Raw genomic sequence first — 24,582 nt, forward strand, 5'->3', positions numbered from 1 at the left:
ATATAAATAAGAAGACAAAAGAAAACAAAGCAGAAGAAAATTAATTAATATTAAATAGAAGAGGAAAAAAAAATTTTTGTTAAAATAAAACGTTGAACGTTTGTTTAATAATCGACTTAATATTAATAAATATTTACGTTGTCCATTTTTAACGCTAATTATTTTGCTCTCTTAGCTAATAAAAAAATTTTTTTTTTTTTTATTAGCTAAGACATTTTTTTAAAGATAAAAAAAATAATCGAATGACAAACGACAAACGCAACAACAACAACAACAACAACAATCGCAACAAAAATAAGAAGATGATGAAAAATTTGAACAAAATTGATTTCTCATTGATGTTTTTATTAATTAGTATAATTGTTTAGCCGAAGGAAAACGAAATTTATCATTATTATTATTATTATTATCGAAATGTGATTTTGTTTTTTAAAAACAAACAAACAAAACAAACGACGTCGAACAAATTCCTTTTTTTTGCATTGAAAAGTTTTTATATGTATAAAACGAAATCTCTCTCTCTCTCTCTCACTAACATTTTCATTCACGTTTCCTTCATCATCATCATCATTATCATTATCATTATTATTATTAATATTTTTTCTCTTATCTATAACATCTGCATTTGATAATCCGCATTATCCAACATTCTCTATACGTAAAGGTCATGTAATGCTCCGAAACAAGTTTTGCGCCCTTGAGAACCCAAATAAATAAAATTCATTATTAATTAATTTTTTTTTTTTAAATTGTATATAAATGCGATTGAAATTTTACGAACGTTCGAACGTTCGCAAAATCCTTAAACCGAACGGATATAACGATCACGAACGATTGATTAATCGATAAAATCGATTTGTCGAAGGGAAAAACCGAACGCGTTTTTTTTTTTTACGTTCGAAACGCTTTAAATTTATTTATTTTTAAATTTTGCGAACGTAATCGAACGGATTTTATCTTTAACAAAGAATGAATAAATGAATGAATGAATGAATGAACGAATGAATGAAATTATTAATAATCGAAATCGTTTAAATAAGTAAAATGACGATCGATCGATCGAATCGAATGGAATCAAAAATTTTTCACGAAAAAAATAAACGATTATTATTATTATTATTATTATTATTATTATTATTATTATTATTAATATTATTATGACGTCGCGATCGTGTGCAAATTTTCTAGAATCACGTTTTACGTTTATTAAAATATATAATTTTTTATTTTCCAGGCACGATGTCCAGGTTCAAATTCGTAGAAATGCAAAATTATTTTATTCAACTACATCAATAACGAGAAATTATACGTAATCGTCACAAATCATCATTATCATCATCTTAAGAACCCGAAAACAAACAACAACAACAGAACAAACGGTTGTCGTAATAGTCATAATAATAATAATAATAATAATAAACGATGATCATTTAGTGAAAAATAAGGATAATAATAATAATAATAATTTTTTTTTCTCGTCGTAAACTGCCATATTAATAATAATAATAAAATAAATATAAAATGCCAGTTTTTAACGTCGTTACGAGAAAGACGAGGTAAGTTTAGTCGCCATTTTTTTTTTTTTCAATCATTCCCACGCATAATTATTATTATTATTATTAACGGTAAACTCACCCGATTTTCTCTCGTAAGTTCCCAAAAAAAACAAACAAGTTTGAATCCAATCCCATAATGTTTTTCTTCTTTTTTCTTTTTTTTCCTCCTCCTGAAATTATTAAAATAAACTTATTAACATAATTATAAAATCTATAAAATTTAATTAATTAATAAATTAACATGGCGGCGGCTGCGGCGGCGGTTATTTATTTACAATCGCGGTCGACATTTACCTTACGGGGGGATTTTTATCATTAACTAACCACGTGGTCATTTACATATTAATAAAAAAACCACCACGTGTATCGACATCACCTCGGTTTTTTACATTAATAATAATTAAAATTACATTTTTATTAATAAAATATTTACGAACGCGTGTAAATAATAATAATAATAATAATAATAATAATGATAATAAAAAAAAAAATTAGCGCAAGGTAGTATTAAAGATTATAAATCAAATAAAAAAATATTATATTATTATTATCATTATCATTCTTAAACGACGAACATCGTCATCTCGTTGTTAATGAAATTTTAAAATTGTTATTAATAATAATAATAATAATAATGATAATAATAATTTTATTTATTATATTTTTTTAGGGCGAAGACCTTCAAGATTTATTTTCGTTTGAATTAAGTTCTTTACCGAATGGAAGTATTAAATTGGAAGACACGCTGGTACGTGATTGATAATAATAATAATAATAATAATCATTGTAATTATGATAGTATTAATAATAATGATAATAATGACGTTTTATTATTATTTTAAAAGTAAATAAAAATCAAACGAATAAAAATGTTTTTATTATTATTAAATAAAATGTTATTGATTTATTCGGGGAGACGAAAGGGGGGGATGATGATGATGATGATGATGATTAATTTGTTAGGGAAAAAGTGGAAGAAATAATTGTAAAAAAATTTTATTATTATTATTATTACGCAGGCAGATGATTTGGGTGATTTCCCAAATATAAAACAAGAACTTCTCACGTATTCCGATATAGAAATAGATGCATTAGCCAAAGATAGAATAAAAAAAGACAATCATAACATGAGTAAGTTTTTAAGACAAAAAAAAGTATTATTATTATCGTGTAAATAGATAATAATAATAATAATCGGGAAAAAAATTTATTTTTTTTTACAGTCGAAAGGAGAAGAAGGTTTAACATAAATGATAGAATAAAAGAATTAGGAACGTTATTGCCAAAGAACAATGACCCGTACGTATGTTTTTTTTTTTCATAACACTACTCATTTTAAACTTAACAGTTATTATCATAAATCATAACAATTTTAACTAAAATTAATTTTTTAAAAAAAACAAAAAAAAAACAAATTTTTTTTTTTAAAAACGTTTAAATTAAATTTAATAAAAGTTTTTGTTTTTTTTTTTTTTTATCAATTGTTTTATTATCATTATTCTCATTATTATTATTATAAATTATTTTAGTTATTATGACGTAGTGAGAGATATAAGGCCGAATAAGGGAACCATATTGAAATCATCTGTCGATTATATAAAAATATTAAAAACGGAAGTTGAAAGAATGAAAGATGTAGAAGCTAAAAACCAAAAATTAGAAATACAAAATCGAAAATTAATATTAAAAATACAGGTGAGAATAATAATAATAATAATAATTTCTATCGTTTTGTTAATGATGATGATGATGATTAATGTAATTTTTTTTTATTAAATTTAAGGAATTAGAACTTCAAGCAAAAGCACACGGTCTTCCACTTTCTATATCAGGTTCATGGGAAGAGGAAAGTAACAGATTATTGGATACGTTAACCAAAACGGAATCAATCGATGATAAAGACATCGAAGATAAGGTAAATAAATAAATAAATTAATTAATTAATTAAATAAAATAGAAAATTCTAGAAATATTATTTTTTGTTTATAGTCTTCCGACGAATCGTTACCACCCGAAAATATAAAACAAATTGAAGATTTAATGGATGACGATCATCCGGTACACGGGGATCCAATGTTATATTCAACATTTTCACCGAGGTTACCAAGTATCGGAGATTCGGATCTCGACGAACCGGATATAAGATCATTTATAGATTTGGATTTAGAATGCTGATGATACCCTATCGATAATAATGATAAACGAAAACAAAAGAGAAAGAGACAATAAGAGAGAGAGAGAGATTCGGATCCCCCCGCGAAAAAAAAAAAAAAATTTCTTCAGTTTTTTTTTTTTTTTTTACAAAGAGGCTGTAAATTATTATTGAGATGATAAAGACACATCTCTACACGTATTTTACGCACGTATACGCACAAATCGTACGCACCCACGTGCGTTAATTTTTTTTTTTTTTAAAAAAAACGAAAAGTTCAAACGGAGACTGAAAAAATGAAAAAAATTTTTGTTAAAAAAAATTTCATCGTCATCATCATCATCATCATCATCATCATCATTTTTATTATTATTATCATTATTATTATTACTATTATTATTATTACTTAACGCGAAATATTCGGCCAATCAATCACGTTTAAGAATATTAAACATAATTTAAATAAAATATATATATTTATATATTTATTGCAATTGTTTACTTAAATTTCACCATCATCATCATTATTATTATTATTATTATTATTATTATTATTATTATTATTATTATTATTATTATTATCATTATCATTATCATTATTTAAAAACGATTACATTAGTTGATTTATTTTCTTATCATTTTTTTTTTTTTTTTGGTATCGATTATGGTACTTAATAACTTTTAAATAATTTTCAAACGTAAAATTAAAACCGTTAATTATTATTATTATCATTTTTATTATTATTATTAATGATTTTTTTTATGGATAACCCGAATTATAAAATAAAATTATTTTTTGTAATTCAATTATTCAATTATTATTATTATTATTATTATTATATTTTTTTATGAATATTTTATTGGTTTCTAATTATAAATTATTTGTAAAATAAATTGTAAATATATATTAAAAAAATTAGTTTTTACCTAAAAAGGTAAATTTATTTTTAAAAAAAAAAGGAAAAAGAAAGAAAAAAGGAAAAAAAGAAAAAAGGAAGGAAAAAGGAAAAATTTTTTTAATTAAAACTAAAAAAAAAAAAAAAATTTTCATGTAAATTAAATTTTTTTTTCGTTTCGAAATTGAAATAAATTTTTCTTTTTTTTTTTTTGTTTAATAACCACCGGGTCATACTATTTATTACGTCATAAATTTTATTACGTAATCGATCGTAACATTAACGGATTTTATTTAAAAAAAAAAAAAAAATTCACTCGAGAATTTTCGATATTTTCAAACGTTTGGTTATTTTCCATTTTATTTTCCGATTGTTTACAACGTATGTGACGTCATTTTTCTTTTTCAAAAAATATTTGTCGTCTGCTATATATAAATTATCATTTTTAAATCTAAAATTCTAGAAATTTCTATATTTTTTACGTTTTTTTTCTTTTTTTTTTTTGTCAACGATCATTTTTCCACAACGGATAAAACTTACACAAAATTTTCATTAAATAATACTATTGATCATATCCGGTTTATCACAACTCTTTCTGCTTTTTAAACGTTGCCAAATTTCTCGATAATTTTTCCCGCCAAATTTAAACATTTTATCGTTCAGAATATTTTTCTTCTTGTTGTACATCTTGCGATAGGGTTTTTTTTTTTTCATTTTTCACATTTTCTCTTGTTTCGTTTTGGTTTTCGATATTTGACGTGTTATCATATCAATTCCTTCTTATCAAATTCGATATAAATCGATTTAAAATCGATTCGAGTTCAATAAAAAACTAATTATTGTGTTTGTTTTACCCTCAGTTTACAGCACACTAAGCAAGATTCATAAAAAACAACAGCAAATACCCACAAAATTAACCAATATTATTATTATCATTATCATTATTATTATTATTAACTAAAGTAATTATTATTCTATCGATATATTATTTAAAAAAAAAAAAAAAAGATGAATATTAAAATCGAGATATACGCCCAAAAAAAAATTTAAAAAAATTTTTTCAGGGATTTTCTTCTCATAAAAATAAAATGATATGTTCGCTTATAATAATCAAATGTTTTTCGTATGTCTTTTTAAAAAAAATATTAACAACAACGGATTCACTTTCTTTTGTTTTTATTCAAAATCCATTCACTTCAAAAAAAAATTTTTTTTTTTTTTTTCATTTTGAAATTACTTAATTATTACCTATTGTTTTTTAAAAAATTATTACCTAATTGTAAACTATTTTAAATTATTACCACCACCACCACCATTATTAAATTTTATTAAAATAAAACAGTTAAAAAAGAATAATTTCAAATTGTTGGAATTTATTCCTCAAATTTTTTTTTTTTTTTGGTTATGTTGGTATGATTTTTAACGGTTTAACGGTTAACCCTGATTGTGTCTTCTGCCACATCCCACATTGTGTGTGTAAAATTTTTAAATTCTTATATTTAACCCTTTGGCTGTTGTCTTTGTTCTCAATTTCTTTTACAAACTCTTCATTTTACATCATTAAGGATGTTGTTTGGTTGTTGTTTGTCACAGTTTTGTTTTGTTTTGGTTGTTTGTAACTGTACAAACATTCTTAAACAACTTTTTCCAATCCATTTGGCATTCCGGGCATTTTATACCTAATTATCATCTTTCATAAAAACCATCTGCTTTAATATTAACACATGAAAATTTTTTTTCATTCATCCTCCCTAATATTTTTAATGATTATCATTATCATCATTATTAATCATTGTATAAAATGGAAGTAATAAATGTAAAAAAAAACCACTACAACTCAAATCTTTGTTTAAAAAAAAACAACAAACAACAAACAAAAAAACAATTTTTCATTTCACAAGACAGTTCAACCGAATATATCATTATTATTATTATTATTATTATGTTTATCATTATTGTTATTATTTCCCATAATTTCCTTTTATTAAAAATAAAACTAAAATTAAAATTAGCCTTGGCCACTGTCTCATTATTATTATTATTATTATTTACTTTTTTTTTCTTGTTTTGTTTTGTTTCTCATGCTTTGAGACATTTCTTTTTAAGACAAGTTTTCAGTAGGTGAAGTACCTTTCCAAACGGTTGGACACACAATTGTATAAAAAATGTTTTTTATTTTTTTGGTAAGATTTATCATTATTATTATTGCCTAATGATTGTTTCTTTTCTTTTTACTGAACTTATATATTGCTGTAGTGCTGAGTTTCATGTCTTTTTTTGTTTCTTTTCTATAGTTTTTGTATTTTGTTAATATGATACTAGTGACAACAGAAGGAAACACGGTTGTATCTCCAATAATAAGAAGTAAGTCATTTGAAATAAATAATTTAGGTGATAGAAAACAAATGAAACCTGACGTTAATTTTACAGTTGTTGAAAAAAGAAAAGAAACAAAAACAGAATTAGAACCAGCATCATCAATGTTATATAATTTAAGAAGAAAAGAGATTGATAATGATAATGATGATGGTGGTGAAGAAGAAGAAGAAAATATGAGAAAACCGTTTAAAAGTTACATTATTTACCATCAACATCCATATAAAATATTTAAAGAATGGATACCGAACGATGATACGTCGAAAGATATAATTAATAATAATAATAATAAAGAAAAAATACAAATTTTACCTGATTTCCAGAATGATAATGCTCAATATGGCGGTCAAACATATAATCCGAATAGTAAATCAGAATTAACGTATCAATCCGTTTATTCGAACGTAATTAAAGTTTTCGACAGAGCGGAAAAAAATATCGACAATCGTTTTTCGTCTGGCGACAATTTTCCCTACAAAAACAATGAATATTTTTACGCGGATTTTAATAAAAAACCCCAATTCGAAACGGTTGATTTTGAAAAATTTCCGTTATCATTACCTCCCAACGGTAATATTTTTATAGATGAACATTCATCAGTTATAAATTACGATCCGCCATATTTTTTACCGAATTTTTATTTTAATAATGATGATGATGATGCCGAAGTGATTTCCGAAACTCGTTTTAATACGAATAATCGTAATAAAAATTTAATTTGCGGTTTTATAAGGGTTAACAATAGACGTTTTCCGGAAAATGGCGGAGGTCCGTGTGGTAGAAATGAAAATGTTATACCCCTAACTCCACAGGATTATCCGGATCATTCTCAACTTCCTGTTGATAAATTACCCGTCGAACATCGTCATCCAAATTCTCGTTTTCAAATAATTAAAAGAAGTGGTTTATATGACGTCAGACGAAAACGAGCTGCTAGTTTTGGATTTGGATACGACAGTTGGAACTTGCCTTACGGTTACCAGGGTGGATACAGATATTACAACGATCTCATTCCGAGTAGGACGAGTACCTATAGCAATAGTCGGAATCTAGATTATAAAAATAATAATAATAAATACGGAAGTGAATCGAATTACAATGATTACGACGATAAGCAGCAGCAGCAACAACAGCAGCAGCACCAGCAGCAGCAACATGAAAATTATTTTTCAAAAAGCCTAGCAAATTATTTAAGCAACGGTGGAAGAAGGTATAAAAACAGAAATCACAACGACAATAATAATAATAATAATGACGATAACGATAACGATAATGATAGCAGTGAAGAGTATGGAAACGATGATGATGATGATAATAACAATAATAATAACAACAACAACAGAAATAAATATAGAAATAGTAAAAATCGCAATAGTCACCGTAATAATAATAATAATGACGATGATGACGATGACGACGATGATGATGATGATAACGATAGCGACTACGAATCCAATAGAGATAGACAAAAAAATAGAAAATCAAATAACAGGAGAAATAATAATAACAATTCTAAAAACAGAAGAAATAATAATAATCGCAACAACAGCAACAACAACAACAACCACAACAACAACGATGACGACGACTACGACGATTATTACAGGAACAACCGTAGAAATAATAATAATAATAATAATAACAACAATAGACAAAATAACAATTCTAGAAGAAATAACAACAGAAGAAACAACAATAGTGGAAACAGAAATGGAAATGGATACCGATACGATAACAATGACAACAACGGATACTTCACTAGCTACAACGGTTATGGGGGTGGAAAATATAACGGGTACGGCAGCAACAGCGGGAGTAATAGAGGTTATGACAGTTTCATGAACAGTAACAACTACGGAAGTTATGGAAACAACAGAGGTTACGATAGTTTAAGTTACGGAAGCTACGGTACTAACAACAGGGGTTACGACAACAATAACAATTACGGAAGTTATGGGAGTGGTGGTGGTGGTAGCGGTGGCAGTAGATACAATAACAATAATTACGGAAGTTATGGAAGCGGTGGCAGTAGATACGATAACAACAATTATTACGGAAGTAGCAGAGGATATGGTAATTCCGGTTACGGAAGTAGTAGCAGAGGATATGGTAATTCCGGTTATGGAAGCAACAGAGGAGGATATGGAAGTTCCAGTTATGGAAGTTATGGAAACAACGATAGGTACAACAATAATTACGGTAGTAACGGAGGTTATAGTTATTCCGGTAGCAATTTTGGATATTATGGACAAAATGATTTCTAAGGTCATCCGTCATCATCCATCAACCGTAATCGTCATCATCATCATCAACAAACAAGTGACAGCTTAATTAAACAATAAAAATTATTTTAAATGAACGAAACGCAAGTTTACAATTGACGTCATTCATTTTGTTTGTTTTCCATGAGAATAATCAATAAATGATAAATCTAACTCGATAACAATAATGATGATAATTTAATGAGCACATCCATACTTTTTTTTTTTTTTTAAATAAAAAATTGTAGATTTATTACAAATTACGATTGAAAAAAAGAAAATTATTAAATATAAAATAAGAAAACAAACTAAATTGGGATTATTATAACTTTCGCGAAACTATTATCACTGCAGATGGTGCCAAACCTGGAGAAATAAATTAAAAAATAAAATAAATCTGCTGGAGAATCATAGGACATTAGTTTATACCGAAAAAAAATTATTTTTTTTCTTATTTACCTAATGCTTCCAGTGGCTTTTCAAAATCTTCTTCGTTGAATATTTTTTTAGGAAAATTAGTCATCATTGAAAAGGGCCCGCTACCATCAGTTCTGTGCATTTCAATAAACAATCTAACAGCCGATAATTGTTCTTTACTTCCAAATGTTTCAGTCAATGTTTCACCATTTGTTAAACGAATCTTTTTGTTTTCACGAAAAAAAAAAAAATTCATTTATGTTATTATCTCACTGATAAATATTTTACTTACATGAAAAATTCAATTATTACTTGAAGTCTTGCTTCATTGTAATCTCTTTGAGGTTTTGTCTGTGGAGATGTTTGTACAGAGGTTAATGTGGTCGACGAATTGCTTTGATTTTCCGTCTTTTGTTTTCTCGCAAGTTTATCCGCTTCAATTTGTGCTCTAACTCTTTCTTTAGCTTTTTGATCTTCCAATTTTTCTCTCTTTCTTTGCTCTATCATTTTTTTCATTTCTATTTCTTTCATTCTAAAAGATAAAATTAAATAAATTTTTTTTTCAAGTTTCTACTCGCACTACTCCTTAATCTCGAATCGATAAATTAATTTATAATTTTAATTACTTTTCTTTAGCTGCTGCTATTTCTTTGCTGCTTTGAATTCTTTTTTTTTCTCTTTCAACTTCATCTTTTCTTTCTTTTTCTTCTCTTTCTTTTCTCTTCTGTTTCATTTTTTCTTCAATCAATCGAAGTTGTTCTTTTTTCTCTTCTTCCGTGAGTGGTTTTTTTTCATCAGTCGATTCGGAAAAATCACTGTGACCTGATTTAGCTGCATGATATTCAACATTTAAATAGGAATCAAATAAACGATTGCATCTGAAAATTTCATTCAAAAAAAAAAAAAAAAAAAAAAATTTAGATGATGAAAAAGTTTCAATTAAATTAATGAACAATTAATGAACAATTATTTATCTTACTCGTTACATTTAATTGATTTAGCATCTTGATTTTCAGGTCCTTTATTTTCTGTTGCTGTTGTTGTTGTTGTTGTTGTTTCTAATGTTGAATTTTGTTTGGTTTCATCACCACTACATTCCACTATATCATCTGAATGTGACAAAAGCCATTCCATTGCCGGTTCCACTCCTTTATTTCCCGTAATGCTTAATGCTTTTTCTCTAAATAATCGTAATAATCGTAATAATAATAATTTATTTTAAAACATTATTCATCGATAAAATTTGAAATTTATAAAATTAATTTTTTAACCTAGTTTGGTTAATTATTTATATAAAATAAAAAATCATAATTTTAAAGAAACGAATTACGGTGTGTATGCTTACGCTTTTTCAGCAGAAAAACCCATTTCCATTAAAGTAGTTACTTCCGGACTAGCCATTTTATAAATATTTTAAATTATCGTTAAATAAAAAAAAACTATTATTAAATACAAGTATAAAAATTAACTCATATTACTGAATCAGTATGATGAATTGTTTTCTACACGGCCATAGAGTATATAAATTTTTTTAAAGAATGAACGAACGCTGCAAAATTCTCACCGCCTGTTATTATCGAAAACAAAAATTATTACAAAATGGCGTCTATTACGTCATTCGTTACGACACTAATATTTACAAAATGGAGTGTGTGTAATAAATATAAAACTTTATTTTATGTACTTAAATTTCTTCTGCTTTAAATTATTAGATTAGAAGGTAAAATAAACAATTAAACAAACTTTAAAAACTTAATAATAATAAAAAAAAAACAAATTTTAATAATATTTTAATTGATTTTAATTTTTTCAATTTAAATTTTAATTTATATATTTCCGGCACCCTAAATATTAAAAAAATGGCTTTCTCGGTATAAAAAAAAAAAAAAAAAATTTTCTTTTTATTATCACAGAATATACATCACAATATAATTACAAAAAATATTTTATTGCGTTGTTTTTTTCCGTTATAAAACCGATAACAATTTTTTTAATTTTCCTTACATTTTTCCTCGTAATTTAGATGCCGAATTTATATTTAAAAAAACCAACAATAATAATAATAATAAAATGGAGAAAGCCTTTGAAGTACCGCCAAAAAAATTTACATCGTAATATAAAAAATATACTATATAATATTATATTTATAATAAACAATCTTATTTAAACGATATTTTTTTAATATACTGACAATGACGTCATGTTTTTTTGCTATTTACAACATTTCGGTATAAAAAAAAAATTTTTTGTTTTTGAAGGCTCATTCACAATTTGTCTTAATCACAGAACATTATAATTTAGGTTAAAAAAAAAAAAAAATTAATATTAATTAATTAATAATAATAATAATAATAATAATAATACGTAGAATTTCATTTTTAATTTTAATATAAATTTTCTTATTTAGCAGACTTTAATTTCCACCTGAGAAACAAAAAGGCCGATATTCTTAATATGAAAAATATAATTATTAGAGCTACGATGTCGACGGTAAAGTCAGCGTCCAACATGTCTAACTCTTCGAGAGTCGTCGTCGGATTTCTAAAGTGACAATAAATCTGGAAAAAAAAATTTTCTTTATGAGATGATCTAGGTGATTATGTAAATCCAAGCCTGTCGTCGAAACAGGTGACCAACCTGAAAGCATTTAAGTTTTTCTCTTCCGAATCCGTACGTGGCGAGAGCCGTTCCTTCGAAACCGTATCTGATGTAGGAGAGATAAGTGATCCAACGTAAATATATCGGAATGGCGTCGAAACTCACGAAAAATCCGGAGAAAAGTAAGAAAGGCACGGACATGACGGGTGCCAAGAAAACTCCGTTCTGGAAAAATCGTCGTCACACGTGTGTACAATCGGTAAACAAAAAAAAAAAATTTTCGGTTTCTTCTCCTCCTCGCTTCCTACCTGAACGTTCATGGCGGCACCCACGACGAGACCGACGCTTTGTGCATCGAACGATATCAACAAACAGGCACTTAAAAACATCAAAAACCGACTCAGTTCGGGGGGTTGAGACGTCAGGAAATAAACGATCGTGACGTAAATGACGCAAAATATCGCTTGAAATGGTATGTCCGACACCGTTATGGCGAGATAATAAGATCTCAGAGAATACCATCTATTGAAATTTTCTTTTATTAAAACGGGCATTTCTAGCGGAACTGAAATAATAAAAAAAATAATGCGAGTTACGCCATGTAAAAAAGATAATAATAATAATAATAATAATAATAATGGTCATAATCACGACTCACATGATAATATCGTTATTGTCATGGACGTGTACATGAGAAACAACATGTTGAAAAACAAAAATCCTAAATTGCTCAAAACTTTTGCACCATCGTTACCGATGTCGTAATATAGAGCACCGATTAAAAATCCGACGAGTATGTGAGCGAACAAACGAAGGTACATGAGAGTCTGGAAAATAAATCATCAATAATAAAATTATTAATTGAAAAGAACTATCGGGGGTGGGGTGGGGCGGGGGAGACAAATTACCCAATCTCTTCTGCTGAATAGCAAAGTCCTTTTCAAAACGATCCAAAATTGATGAAATTCCGACGTCGCGTATCTTCTGCTGTTGCTTGTTTTCGTTGCGCTCGGATACAAGAGTGTCGCGTTCGCATTTTCGCTTTTCTCCGACGTCAAATCGACAGGAATGGCTATCGCATCGTTTGTTTCAACTTGAAAGAAAGAAATCAACAAAAACAAAATTGTTTATTTGCTTGTTTGTTTGCTTGTTTGCTTTCGTTTTTAACATTCCGATTTACCTTTCCCATCTTTGACGATGTCGTTTGTGACGTTTGCTAAACCGTTGAGAACTTTTTGGGGTAAATTTTCCGAGTTTGGAAGCAAACGACCGTCTCGTATGTCGTTTTTACCATTGTCAATGGCTCCGACTAATTTTTTAACGTTGTCTCCGTACTCTCCGCACGAGACTTCGATAACTGTTTAAACAATAAAAAATTAAAATTAGTCATCATCGATTCGATTCATTATTTTTGAGTCGTTGTTTGTTTGTTTGTTTGTTACTCACTGAAGGAAGCAGGGTTATGGTAACTCGGACAGTTCAAATTAAGAGTTGATAAGAAGGAAACTAAATGCTTTGTTGAACCCTGATAAACGCATTGTCCCTCCGCAAGGGTGTACAAATGATCGAACATTTCGAAAAGTCGAGCGCTCGGTTGGTGTATTGTGCAAATGATGGTACGACCCCCTCGGGACAAAGATTTAAGCAAACTTATGCATTGAAAGCAGGACGAACTATCCAAACCGCTGGAAAAACCATCAATCATTATTATTATTATTATTATTATTATTATTATTATTATTATTATTATTATTATTATTATTATTCCGATTTCGTCATTTCCTCTCGTGTGCTTCTCACCTCGTCGGCTCGTCGAAAAACATTATCGGAGGATTGTTGACCAATTCGAGAGCGATGGAAAGTCTTTTCTTTTGTCCCCCCGATAAATTACTCGTCATCGTTTTCCTATGTTCCTGAAGACCGAGAGTGTCCAATATTTCAGAGATCTAAAAAAAACAAACAAACAAACAATAGTAAAAAATAAATAATATTTTTCTTTTTCTTTTTTCTCCTTCTCCTGATTATTTTTTGATCGCATCCATTTTCGGACTTTGAACTTTTATTATTATTATTATTATTATTTCGAACGCGAGGGAATCATTATTATTATTATTATAATTCGTTACAATAATATATATATATATATATATATATATATATATATATATATATATATATATATATATATATATATATATATATATAATATAATTTGAAAACAAACAAGTATAGAAAAATGACAAAAGTAACCAACCAACGGACGTTCTAAGATAAAAAAAAAAAAAAAAAAAAAAAAAAATTAACCTCAGATCAATGTACTTATGTTACATACGAGATTATTATTATTATCGTCATTATCAAATCGAAATATTTTCGTTTGATAAATCTGATCGGGATATCTGAAAACTTTTCTTTTCATTTTTCTTCCTTCCATTTTTCATTTCATCACGTGACACTCTGGGTAATTTTTTTTTTTTTTAAATCAGGAAATGTTGTTCTCGTTTTTGCCTCAAAAAAATGGAACTGGAAAAAAGGAAAGGAAAGGAAAGGATAAAATTTATGGAAATCTCAAAGATTATTATTATTATTATTATTATTATTATTATTATTATTATTATTATTATTCATTTCCTTTTACATTAAAGGCCATCACCGTTACTACCGTCGTCACATCATACATTTCCTTATAAAAAAAAACAAGTTGTCGTCATTTATATTATCATTATTCGCAAAATTTTAATTTTTTAGCAAAAAAAATTCGCATGATTACAATGATGATAATAATAATTTTTTCGTTAATAAAAAACTTTCACTTTTTATTTTACATTTCGCATTGTAGGCCCCTAACCCTCCATCTCCTCATCTTTCGTACAAACAAACAAACGAAAACAACAACAACAATAAAAATATCCAGTTGATTTTTTTTTTTTTTTTTTTTTTTGCTTATGATTGAAGTTGCAGACCGAGTTAAGAAATCGCTAAGGGAAATCATAAAGAGAGAGAGAGAGAGAGAGAGAGAGAGAGAAAAACGTGTTTTTAGAATTGAGATCGTTGCGTAATTGAAATTGCGTGTTCGAAAATCTTTTAACAACCCAAAAAAAAAAAAAAAAAAAAGAAAGGTAAAAAAAAAAATGAAACAAGATAGATTGTTCAGTAAAATAAAAATGAGCGGCCGTTATTATTTTCATCATCACTCACCGAATCGATCGGAAAAAAAAAAAATAACATAAACCGGAAGTGTGAAAAGAAAGAGTTGTAGTTCCGGTGGTAGCACGTTTGTCATACGTTTTCCTACATTTCCTAACACGAGTTTGTGAGATTAAAACAAAAAAAAAAAAAAAAAAAATTTAAGGCCGTAGTCGTTTCTCTTCTCCCTTCCCTTCCCTTCCCACACCTCCCTTTTTCCTCTCATCACCTCTCCTCCCCTCCCCTCGCCAACTCCCCACGAGATTTTTCGATGAATAAAAAACAATCGGGATTAATCGTTTGACCCTGTTGCGTTGTCATAGAGGTACGTGAAGAGAGAAATCAACGTTATGCAATCTCTTAAATAAAATTATACCTGAAACAACCCGCAACCGCAACGTCGTCGACGACAACAACAACAACAACAACAACAACTCAACAACAAGACCAAGGATAGAATTTACGTCTGTCGTACAAAAATCCTCAACTTGTTTTTACCCCACTGTTTTGTACTGCACTCGTGCGTTGGGTTTGTTTACCTTGACAAAAACCCAAATTTTTTTTAAATAAAGAATTTCGACAGATTTTATCATTATTTTAAGTGCATAAACGTCAAAAAGAGAAGATCTGAACGACCGTGAAACGGATTTAGAAAGAGAGAGAGAGAGAGAGAGAGAGAAAGAGAGAGAATGCGTTCGCCCTAGGAAAATCGTATAAACGTTATATCACATCCAACCAGCCAACCAGCCAGCTAGCATACGCTAGCGCCATATTTTTTTTATTTTATTTCTTAAAATCGTTATTATCAATATAAAATAAAAACGAGTTTCGTTTAAAAATATTGTTTTGCCATTGGTTTTTATGTGCGTGTGTGAATGTGCGTGTGCGCGTGTGCGTGCGTGCGTATGTCGTAAAAGGAAATAAAAATTCCGTTACTACTTCGAGTCGCGATGATCCTCTCTCCGAGCACCTACTACCACATACCCTCCTCCTCCTCCTTTTAAATTAACGTTTAAAAAAAAAATTTTCCATTGGACGATGCCACCGATTGGAAATATTACCATCATTATCATTATCATCATCATTATTACTTCGCATACTTACGTCATTTGATATTAATGAGTGATTTTCTAAAGGGACCAATGAATCTCCCCACGTTTTAACATTTTTTTTTATAATCATCGGGGAATCGAGTAATCACATAAAACTAATTAAAAAAGAGAAATCATTTAAATAAGGTAGTGAGTGAGAGAGAGGGAGAGAGAGAAATAATCACGGAAAGAGAAAATTAATAACAGTAATAATAATAATAATAATAATAATAATAATAATAATAATAATAATAACAGTAAAAAAATCGTACGATTAACATTACATATATACGACGTTTTCATTTATTCATGCGGTTTCGATGACGGTAATAATAATGATAATAATTTGAAATCAAATCGTAATAAAAACGATATCATTATTATTATTATTATTACTGCGGGAAATAAGATTGTAGGAAAAAAAATTAAAATTTGACCTCCCGCCATTTGCAATTGAAATAATCAAAACAGTCAAAACAAATAATACGTTTAGATCAAAAAAAAAAAAAAAAAAAAAAATGAACCTTTGACCTTTTGCACATTTTTTTATTTTTTTGCAAGATAATCACTTATTTGCAAAATTTTATTAATTTTTTTTTTTAATCGCGCTTCGCTTCTTCGATTTCTTATAACCGAGAAAGAAAGAGAAAGAGAGAAAGAGAGAGAGAGAGAGAGAGAAAATCGTTTTTTTTTTTTTTTTTTTTGTTTCGCTTTGTTAAACGGCAGCAAATTTTTGCAAAATAATGTTTTTATCCGCAAAATTTACAAAGTCATTGAACGTGAGTTAAACGCGATCTTTGTTCGCTTATTCCCATAAAAAAAAAAAAAAAAAAAAATTCTCACGATGATGATGATGATGATGATGATGATGATGATTGCGTGCATGTAAAGATTCCTTAGATATAAAAGGAGAAAAGAAAAAAAAAACTCACCATGTCTTCTTTGTCGCTTTTCGACGTGGTTTTTTCCAATTTAAGGTTCGTCGCTACCTTCATAGCTTCTTCGACGGTTAAATTAGCGTGGAGTTGATTGTCCTGCATTATGTAACAAGACAATTTTTTATACGTGTTCAAATTCCTTTCCTGACCGTTGATCGTTATCGAACCTTTCATTCCAGAAATTCTACAAAAAAAAAAAAAAAACAGGAATATTAACGCATGGTTTGAACAAATTTCAGGAAATCGTCGCCGCCGCCATTTTAAACAATTTACCGTCCTTTAAAAATACGCATGTTTTAGGGTTCCTAAATGGTAATTCCATGGGTGTGTGTGTGTGTGTGTGTGTGCGCGGAGGTCGTTTAAAACCCATTTAAAAATTTTTCCCATGTCCCATCAATTTAACGTTAATAACTCGTGCTAAATAGACACAACGACTTGAATATCGAAAAAAAAAAAACTTTGGTACGCGTCCAGGAACCCCGAAAAAATAAATAAAAACCATTTTTGTTCTGAACCTTCAGGATCGTATAAGACGAACACTTTCGACCTTTCCTTTCAGGGAAAGATGCAAAATGGGGAGAAGGGGGAAATCAGTAAGAATCGAAAAATAGTAAATCGTTCGACCAAAGAGAGAGAGAAGAGAGAGAGAGAGAAATTTCTTTTCAAGTGTGTGTCTGCAAATAAATTCAGGCCACGACTCAAACATAATAATAATAATAATAATAATAATAATAATAATAATAATAATAATAATAATAATGGTATGCTCACGGTCATTAGCGACCGAGTAGTAGCAGTAGTAGTTTCTGGTAGTGGTGGTATTTGCCAATCCGTTGCAAAACATGATGTACGTTTTTCCTATGGTCATAAGAAAACATTTTTAAACGTATTTTTCGTAAATTAATTAATACTTTTCGAATCGAAACCTTTAGAGAGAGAGAGAGAGAAAACATAACCCTAAAGAAGAAGAAGGCGAATCGATTTGAAAAAATCAACCGTTTTTTTTACAAAAAAAAAAAAATGAGGTTAAATGTTTTCGAAATGATTTCATGGCTCGGGGAAAGGGAAAAAAAAAAAAAAAAAAAAAAAAAAAAAATTTAAATGAGACATTCGAATGATAATTCCAACGGAAAAAAAAAGAAAGAAAAACAAAATACAGGGCCATATTTATGTGTGTGTGTGTGTGAGAAAGACAGACGACATTTTTTTTTTTTTCTTTTTCCGAACGTCATAATTAGAACGAGGATCGATTATTATAAAGGAGACCCCCTTAAGAATGAATAATCGATTAAAAAATTTTTTTTTTTTTTTTTTGCTTTCTGGAAAAATATATCGAACCCTGTTCGATTTATCGATTTATCGATTATCGAATTCATATACACATCGACAATCATTACATAAAGTAGTAAACAATGTTTTTTCGCGTACGGAAGATTATGTTCGTTAACGTTATCATTATTTATAAATAAAAAAAAATTCCATTTTTTTGTTAAAATGATTTTCTACTCGTTTTTAATTAGAATTTCAGGCCAAGGCAAAAGAAGATTCAAAATGCAAGGACAATTTTTTTTTTTTTTTTTTTTTTTTTTTTTACTGCTGTTGGAATTATTTCGCATTTTATCGCAATGCACGAGAAAATAATAATAGTAATAATAATAATAATAATAATTTTTTAAATAAAATATCGAAATAAGAGAAAATAACGAAAATAGTTAAAAAAAAAAGGATGTTGCCAAATTCAAATGAAAATTTTGTAATTGTTCAAAATGTTGCGAAATGAAAATTATTACTGTAATTGTTTGTCAAATTTAAAAGTCTAACAAACAAACAAACAAACGAACGAACAAACAAACAAACCGTGAAACGTTTCCTGAGGTTACTTTAAATAATTTAAAAAGTAAAAATTTTTTGAAAAAAAATGATTTCATTCCAGATCTGAACGTCCAAAACGTATAAAAAAATTTTTTTCTCTCTCTCTTAAACGTTACGTAAATTTTACTTTCCAACTTTCCTTTACAGCTTTTGACATTTTTTTTTTTTTTTTTTTTTTTTAAATAGTTTCTTATTCCCTGAGATTACAATTTCGTACTTTCACTTCATCGTTTCTATTAAAAATTTTCTTCCTTCGTTTCTTGTTTGTTTGTTTGTTTGTTTTTCTAAAGTTAACTTCCCCCCTTTGATCCCTGATTTTTCAGGCTATCGTTTTCAGGCAACAAACGAATAAATAAATAATTGACGACTGGGGGTCACTCTTATAAATATCGACGACATCCGATTGTTTTCAACGACGGGGTCATTAATAAGGTTTTCATAATCAAGGTTCGATTCGGAAAAGTAACTCAAACGTTCAAAGAATTAATCAACGTACATAAAATTCCTTCGTCGTCTCTTGTTAATTAATTTTTTGACGCTCGCGTGACGTATGTCAACGATTGTAATTATTACACCCGCCCCCATCATCATCATCATCATCATCATCATCAAGTTTCCCGGTTGACGATTAAAATGTTAATTACACGTCCGAACCGCGAAAAAAAAAAAAAGATGGAAGGAAAAGATAGGAAAACGTGGAGACTTTAAAAACGCGCGCTTTACACACCATACAGGATGTGAAGTTCAAGGCTAAACACAATTTAAGGTTTTTGAAAAATAAAATAATAATAATAATAAAAATACATGCTAATTGAATGCAAAGGTTTATGACGAATAAAAATATTTAAACAAAAAAAGGTTAAAGGTTCATGTGTAACATAATGTTGCGATGATGATAATAAACTCGTATTTCACGTCGGATAAAACTTTAAAAATTTTTAAATAAAATAATGATGACAATAATGATAATGATAATAATAATTTTTTTTTGTAGCAAAGTCCAAAAAAAAAAAATTAAACAAAACGTCGTTAAATCCAAGATTAATACGACTCGAGAGATAAACAAACATGGAAAGAGAGAGAGAAACGTCTTAAACACACCTTGCCCTAAGATTTCCCTTTCGCAATTAATTATGCGACTGACGAGAGGAGAAAAAGCAAAATAATAAAATAAGCGTGTTTGAATGATGACCTTTGACCCATTTTATTTATTTTAATTACGGCTTCGACAACGCAACTACGAAACGCAACGCAACGCATTTCAATTGTCGTAACCTTTGAAATTTCTGTTCATTTTCATTCAATACGATAATCGTGTCACATGAACAAAGAAAAAAATTTTTTTTTTCCCCCCCCGTATTTTTCCTCCTGTTGTAAGAAAGGTTCATCGACCGAAACGTCCTCTTTCCCACCCCTCCCCCACCCCCTAGAAAATTTATAAAAGAAAAAAAAAAATCGAGAGGACTTACTTATAACCGGTCAGTATATTTAACAAAGTTGATTTTCCAGCTCCGGAAGGGCCCATGATGGCGGTTAATTCGCCAGAACGTAACCGTCCGCTCACATTTTTCAATATAACTTTTGGATCTGGAAAAAAATTTAAAAAAATTAAAATAAAAATTAAATATTCATATAATAATCCTTTTAATCCGCCGCCATTTTTGATTTCAATCAATCAACGAGACAAGGTTGATTAAGGGTTTGTATTAATTTTCTTTAAAATATTCTTTTTTTTTTTTTTTTTTTTTCGACGAAATGTGTCAAGTTTAATATACCTTTTTGTTTATTTATATATCGCGTACCTTTTCGATTACGAAAATCGACCTTAAATAAATAAATTTGAAAAAAAAAAAAAAAAAAAAACGTGAATTAGTAACAACAACAACACGCGCTTGTGTGCGTATGTGCGTGTGTGTGCGTTTGTTTATTTACACGATGATGGTATAAGGAATTTCAAAGTACAAAGATTGGTAAAATATTTTTTTTTAGGCGGTTGATTTTAGTAGAAAAACAATGAAATCTTCCAATTTTTTTCTCTCTCTCTCTCTCTCCCCCATACAACAAATAAACGTCAAATTTCATTTACCTTCCTTATTTTTCAATCAATCGAAACTTATTATTTATTTATTTATTTAATTTTAATAAATGATTTAAATAGGAAATTCATATTCATTTTTTTTTTTTAAGAACGACAACATTTTCAAGGTTTTAACCGGAAGGTTTAAACGTTTTTATGTAAAACGTTTTTACCTACGTAAGTACATAAAAAAAAAAAATTTTAATTGCAACGTGTGGAAAATTTTCTACAATGAATAATTTATGAATGAAAATTTCTATTTTTTTCTTTTACGATTTTAATTATTCATGTACAGAAAAGGAAAAAAAGTGGTGACCGAAATTAACCGAGCGGAATAAATATAAAAAATAGATGAGAACACGCGAGTCGTTTTCTTTTAGTAGAAACAAAAAAAACATTAATAATAATAATAATAATAATCGGTCGACCATTGGCGAAGCAGAAGAATATGGGATTACAATGGAAATTTCACTCGTAATAATCGACTCCAGTCGAGAAATCCCGGAAATCGACTAGAAAAAAAAAAAAAATATAAAACAATCCGATGTCGTTTGTTTGTTTGTTTTCGAACGATACGATAACAATCCGAAAAAGAATAGAATTTTATCGTGGGGGGGGGGGGAGAGAAACCAAAGGGCATTTTATTGTGTTTGTTGATTTTTCAAAGGAAATTTTAATGAAGTCATTTTAGGAAGTGACCGTTCGTACGTACGGTAGTTAAAAAAAAAAAAAATTCACGCGACGCCATTTTTTTTTGTATCATCAATTAAATATTTTAAAATAAATAAAAGACTCCAAGGTTGTAACAACAACAATTGTAAAAAAATAAATAAACAAACGGAATTGTTTAATTTTAAATCTCCAAGAGAGAAAGAGAGAGAGGGAGGGAGATGAACAAAGAAGGAAAATAGAAAAAAAAAATTTGTAACCTCGCTTTTCCTTTGTTTTCCTCCATTAAATAAAAATTTTCCTATTTTCCCTCTATTTCCCCATCTTTTTCCAGGAGAAGAATTTTTTAAATTCTCAAAAAAATTAACAAACGATAGTAATAATAATAATACTAACAATATTGGTGCGTGTGTAATAAGTTTCCGTACACGATTTCCCCCACCCCTCGTTCCCCCTCTCCCTCCTTTTTTTTTTTTCCTCCTTCTAGAAACTCAAAGATTATTCGAACATTATACCCTCGGGGCCATAGTTAGACGACTAGTTAGACCAGTTTAAAGAGAAAAAAAAAAATTAAAAATGTAAAAACTGAAAGAAAATTTTCGTTTTGAAATTCGTCACCACTATCACCATCATCATCATCATTATTTTACGTTAATAAACGTTAAAACGTTACCGTTCGACACCCGCACGTGTATACACACACACACACACTCGCGAATTTCGCGACAAATTCCCATTAAAATTTTTCCTTTACGTTTTATTCTTATACCCCCCCCCCCACAACCTGTTGTTCCACCTGCTGCCACGTTTATGCAAAATTTCCGACACGAATATAACAAAAATTATGCCTAAAGTAATTTTTTTTACCAACAACCATGTTATTGGCAAATGGCTTTGATCTTGGCAAATAAGGTAATAAAAAAAAAATTATGCAAAACTTTTTTATGAAATTAAAAGGCAACATCATCATTATTATCATCATTCAACGACAAATACAAATACAAATTTAAAAAAAAAAAGGAACCGAAGGATTTTCGCCGGAAAAAAAAACGGAAAATTAAAAAAAAAAAATAATAATTACCGGTAATTACATTCGAAACGTTTAATTATCATTATTATTATTATTATTTTTTCGTAAACGAACGAATGAGAAAAAAAAAAAAAAAAAAAAAAGTTCGACAAAAGTCCGACATGCAAAGTTCGGCGGACACGACAAACATTTAAATCATTATAATAATTATATTTTTTGCGTTTCTGGAAATTATTATCATTATTATTACTAATGATCATTTTCCTGGAGAAGTAGAAAAAGAGAGAGAGAGAGAGAGAGAGATCGTAAGAGGAATCACATCGCTTTTTGTCCAACAAAAATTCCATTAATCAAAAAAACAAACGCTTCTGGGAAATAATTCAAAAAAGAATTGATTATTTCTAATTGATTATTTATCGATTTTTTTTTTTCACTAAAAATGACGTTAAAATAAAAACCCAAAAACGACCGTATTATTATTATTATTATCATCATTATTATTATTTCCATCAAATAGAATTTAAAACCTCTTTAATTTATTATTTAAAAAAAACGACTCTTTTTAATAATAAAATCGAAAACGCAAAAACGTTTGTTCATTTTTTTTTCTTTTTCTTTTTTTTTTTTTTATCAGAATGATTAACCGCAGGAAATTGCGAATGCAAATGCAATTTAAAAATAATAATAATAATGATAATAATAATAATAATAATAATAATAATAATAATAACAATAATAATAATAATAACGATTATAATTCATAACCGTACGAGAATTTTTTTTCCTGGCGTGTTGCAAAATTTACCAAAAAAAAATCATAAGAAAAATAATTAAAAAATTCTCGATTATAATAGGAAATTTATCGAAAGGGATCGATTCATCGAAAGGTATCGATTAATCGAAAAACAAAATCGTCAAAATTGAAATTTACAAAATAAAAAAAAATTTGAAAAATTTCCAACGGTTACTCTATTATCGATTATTATTAATCGCATCGTAGAATAATTAAAAAAGGATTAACCTTTTTTTTTTTTTTTTTTTTTTTTTTTTTTTTTAAATTAATTAACGTATCGACGATGTTGTTGTTGTTGTTACATTTCGAGAAAAAAAAAAAAAAAAAATTTTATTACTGGATTTTTTCAAGGCAAACAAACATTTTCATCTTTCATCTTTTTTTCCCCTCCTTTTCTTCCATCTCTTATAATAAATAAATAATAAAACTATCACTTACTTTTTTTCCGCCCCTCGGTAACAGTATATTGTAAATCCGTAAATGCAATATCAACAGGTTCACGATGTGGTAAATGAGTCAACGTTTTCTGCTGTTGTTGACTCGGTTGTATTTGAACCTTAACGGAACCTTTCCTGCTGGAATAAACAAGAGGATTATTCACCGTCGTTATTATATTATTTTTCCCTATCGAATCATCTTCGAACGAATCGTAATCGTTTGATTCGACCAT

The 24,582-nt window shown here is 28.3% G+C and overlaps 4 protein-coding genes across 4 annotated transcripts; 2 read left to right on the forward strand and 2 right to left on the reverse strand.

The window, feature by feature from the left end:
- Window positions 1-2,275: 2,275 nt before the first annotated feature.
- On the forward strand, window positions 2,276-3,731 carry Phum_PHUM610100 (Microphthalmia-associated transcription factor, putative; the record flags this gene model as incomplete). The annotated part of the gene is made up of 6 exons (XM_002432982.1): window positions 2,276-2,281; window positions 2,576-2,687; window positions 2,780-2,855; window positions 3,104-3,251; window positions 3,340-3,471; window positions 3,546-3,731. The coding sequence occupies 6 exons, from the start codon at window positions 2,276-2,278 to the stop codon at window positions 3,729-3,731; spliced, it is 660 nt and encodes a 219-aa protein (XP_002433027.1).
- A 3,185-nt stretch (window positions 3,732-6,916) lies between these two features.
- Window positions 6,917-9,244, forward strand: Phum_PHUM610110 (uncharacterized protein; the record flags this gene model as incomplete). Its single annotated transcript, XM_002432983.1, has 2 exons — window positions 6,917-8,190; window positions 8,650-9,244. 2 exons carry the CDS (start codon window positions 6,917-6,919, stop codon window positions 9,242-9,244), a joined length of 1,869 nt encoding a protein of 622 aa, XP_002433028.1.
- Window positions 9,245-9,692: 448 nt separating this feature from the next.
- Window positions 9,693-11,059, reverse strand: Phum_PHUM610120 (UBX domain-containing protein, putative; the record flags this gene model as incomplete). Its single annotated transcript, XM_002432984.1, has 5 exons — window positions 9,693-9,881; window positions 9,971-10,190; window positions 10,285-10,536; window positions 10,638-10,838; window positions 11,004-11,059. The coding sequence occupies 5 exons, from the start codon at window positions 11,057-11,059 to the stop codon at window positions 9,693-9,695; spliced, it is 918 nt and encodes a 305-aa protein (XP_002433029.1).
- Window positions 11,060-12,057: 998 nt separating this feature from the next.
- Window positions 12,058-24,582, reverse strand: Phum_PHUM610130 (ABC transporter, putative; the record flags this gene model as incomplete). The annotated part of the gene is made up of 11 exons (XM_002432985.1): window positions 12,058-12,216; window positions 12,296-12,481; window positions 12,565-12,821; window positions 12,915-13,083; window positions 13,165-13,349; window positions 13,437-13,613; window positions 13,703-13,941; window positions 14,057-14,202; window positions 17,466-17,655; window positions 20,813-20,930; window positions 24,351-24,582. 11 exons carry the CDS (start codon window positions 24,580-24,582, stop codon window positions 12,058-12,060), a joined length of 2,058 nt encoding a protein of 685 aa, XP_002433030.1.

This window comes from Pediculus humanus, genomic scaffold (assembly GCF_000006295.1).
Source record: "Pediculus humanus corporis 1103172108319 genomic scaffold, whole genome shotgun sequence".
Classification (NCBI taxonomy): Eukaryota; Metazoa; Arthropoda; class Insecta; order Psocodea; family Pediculidae; genus Pediculus; species Pediculus humanus.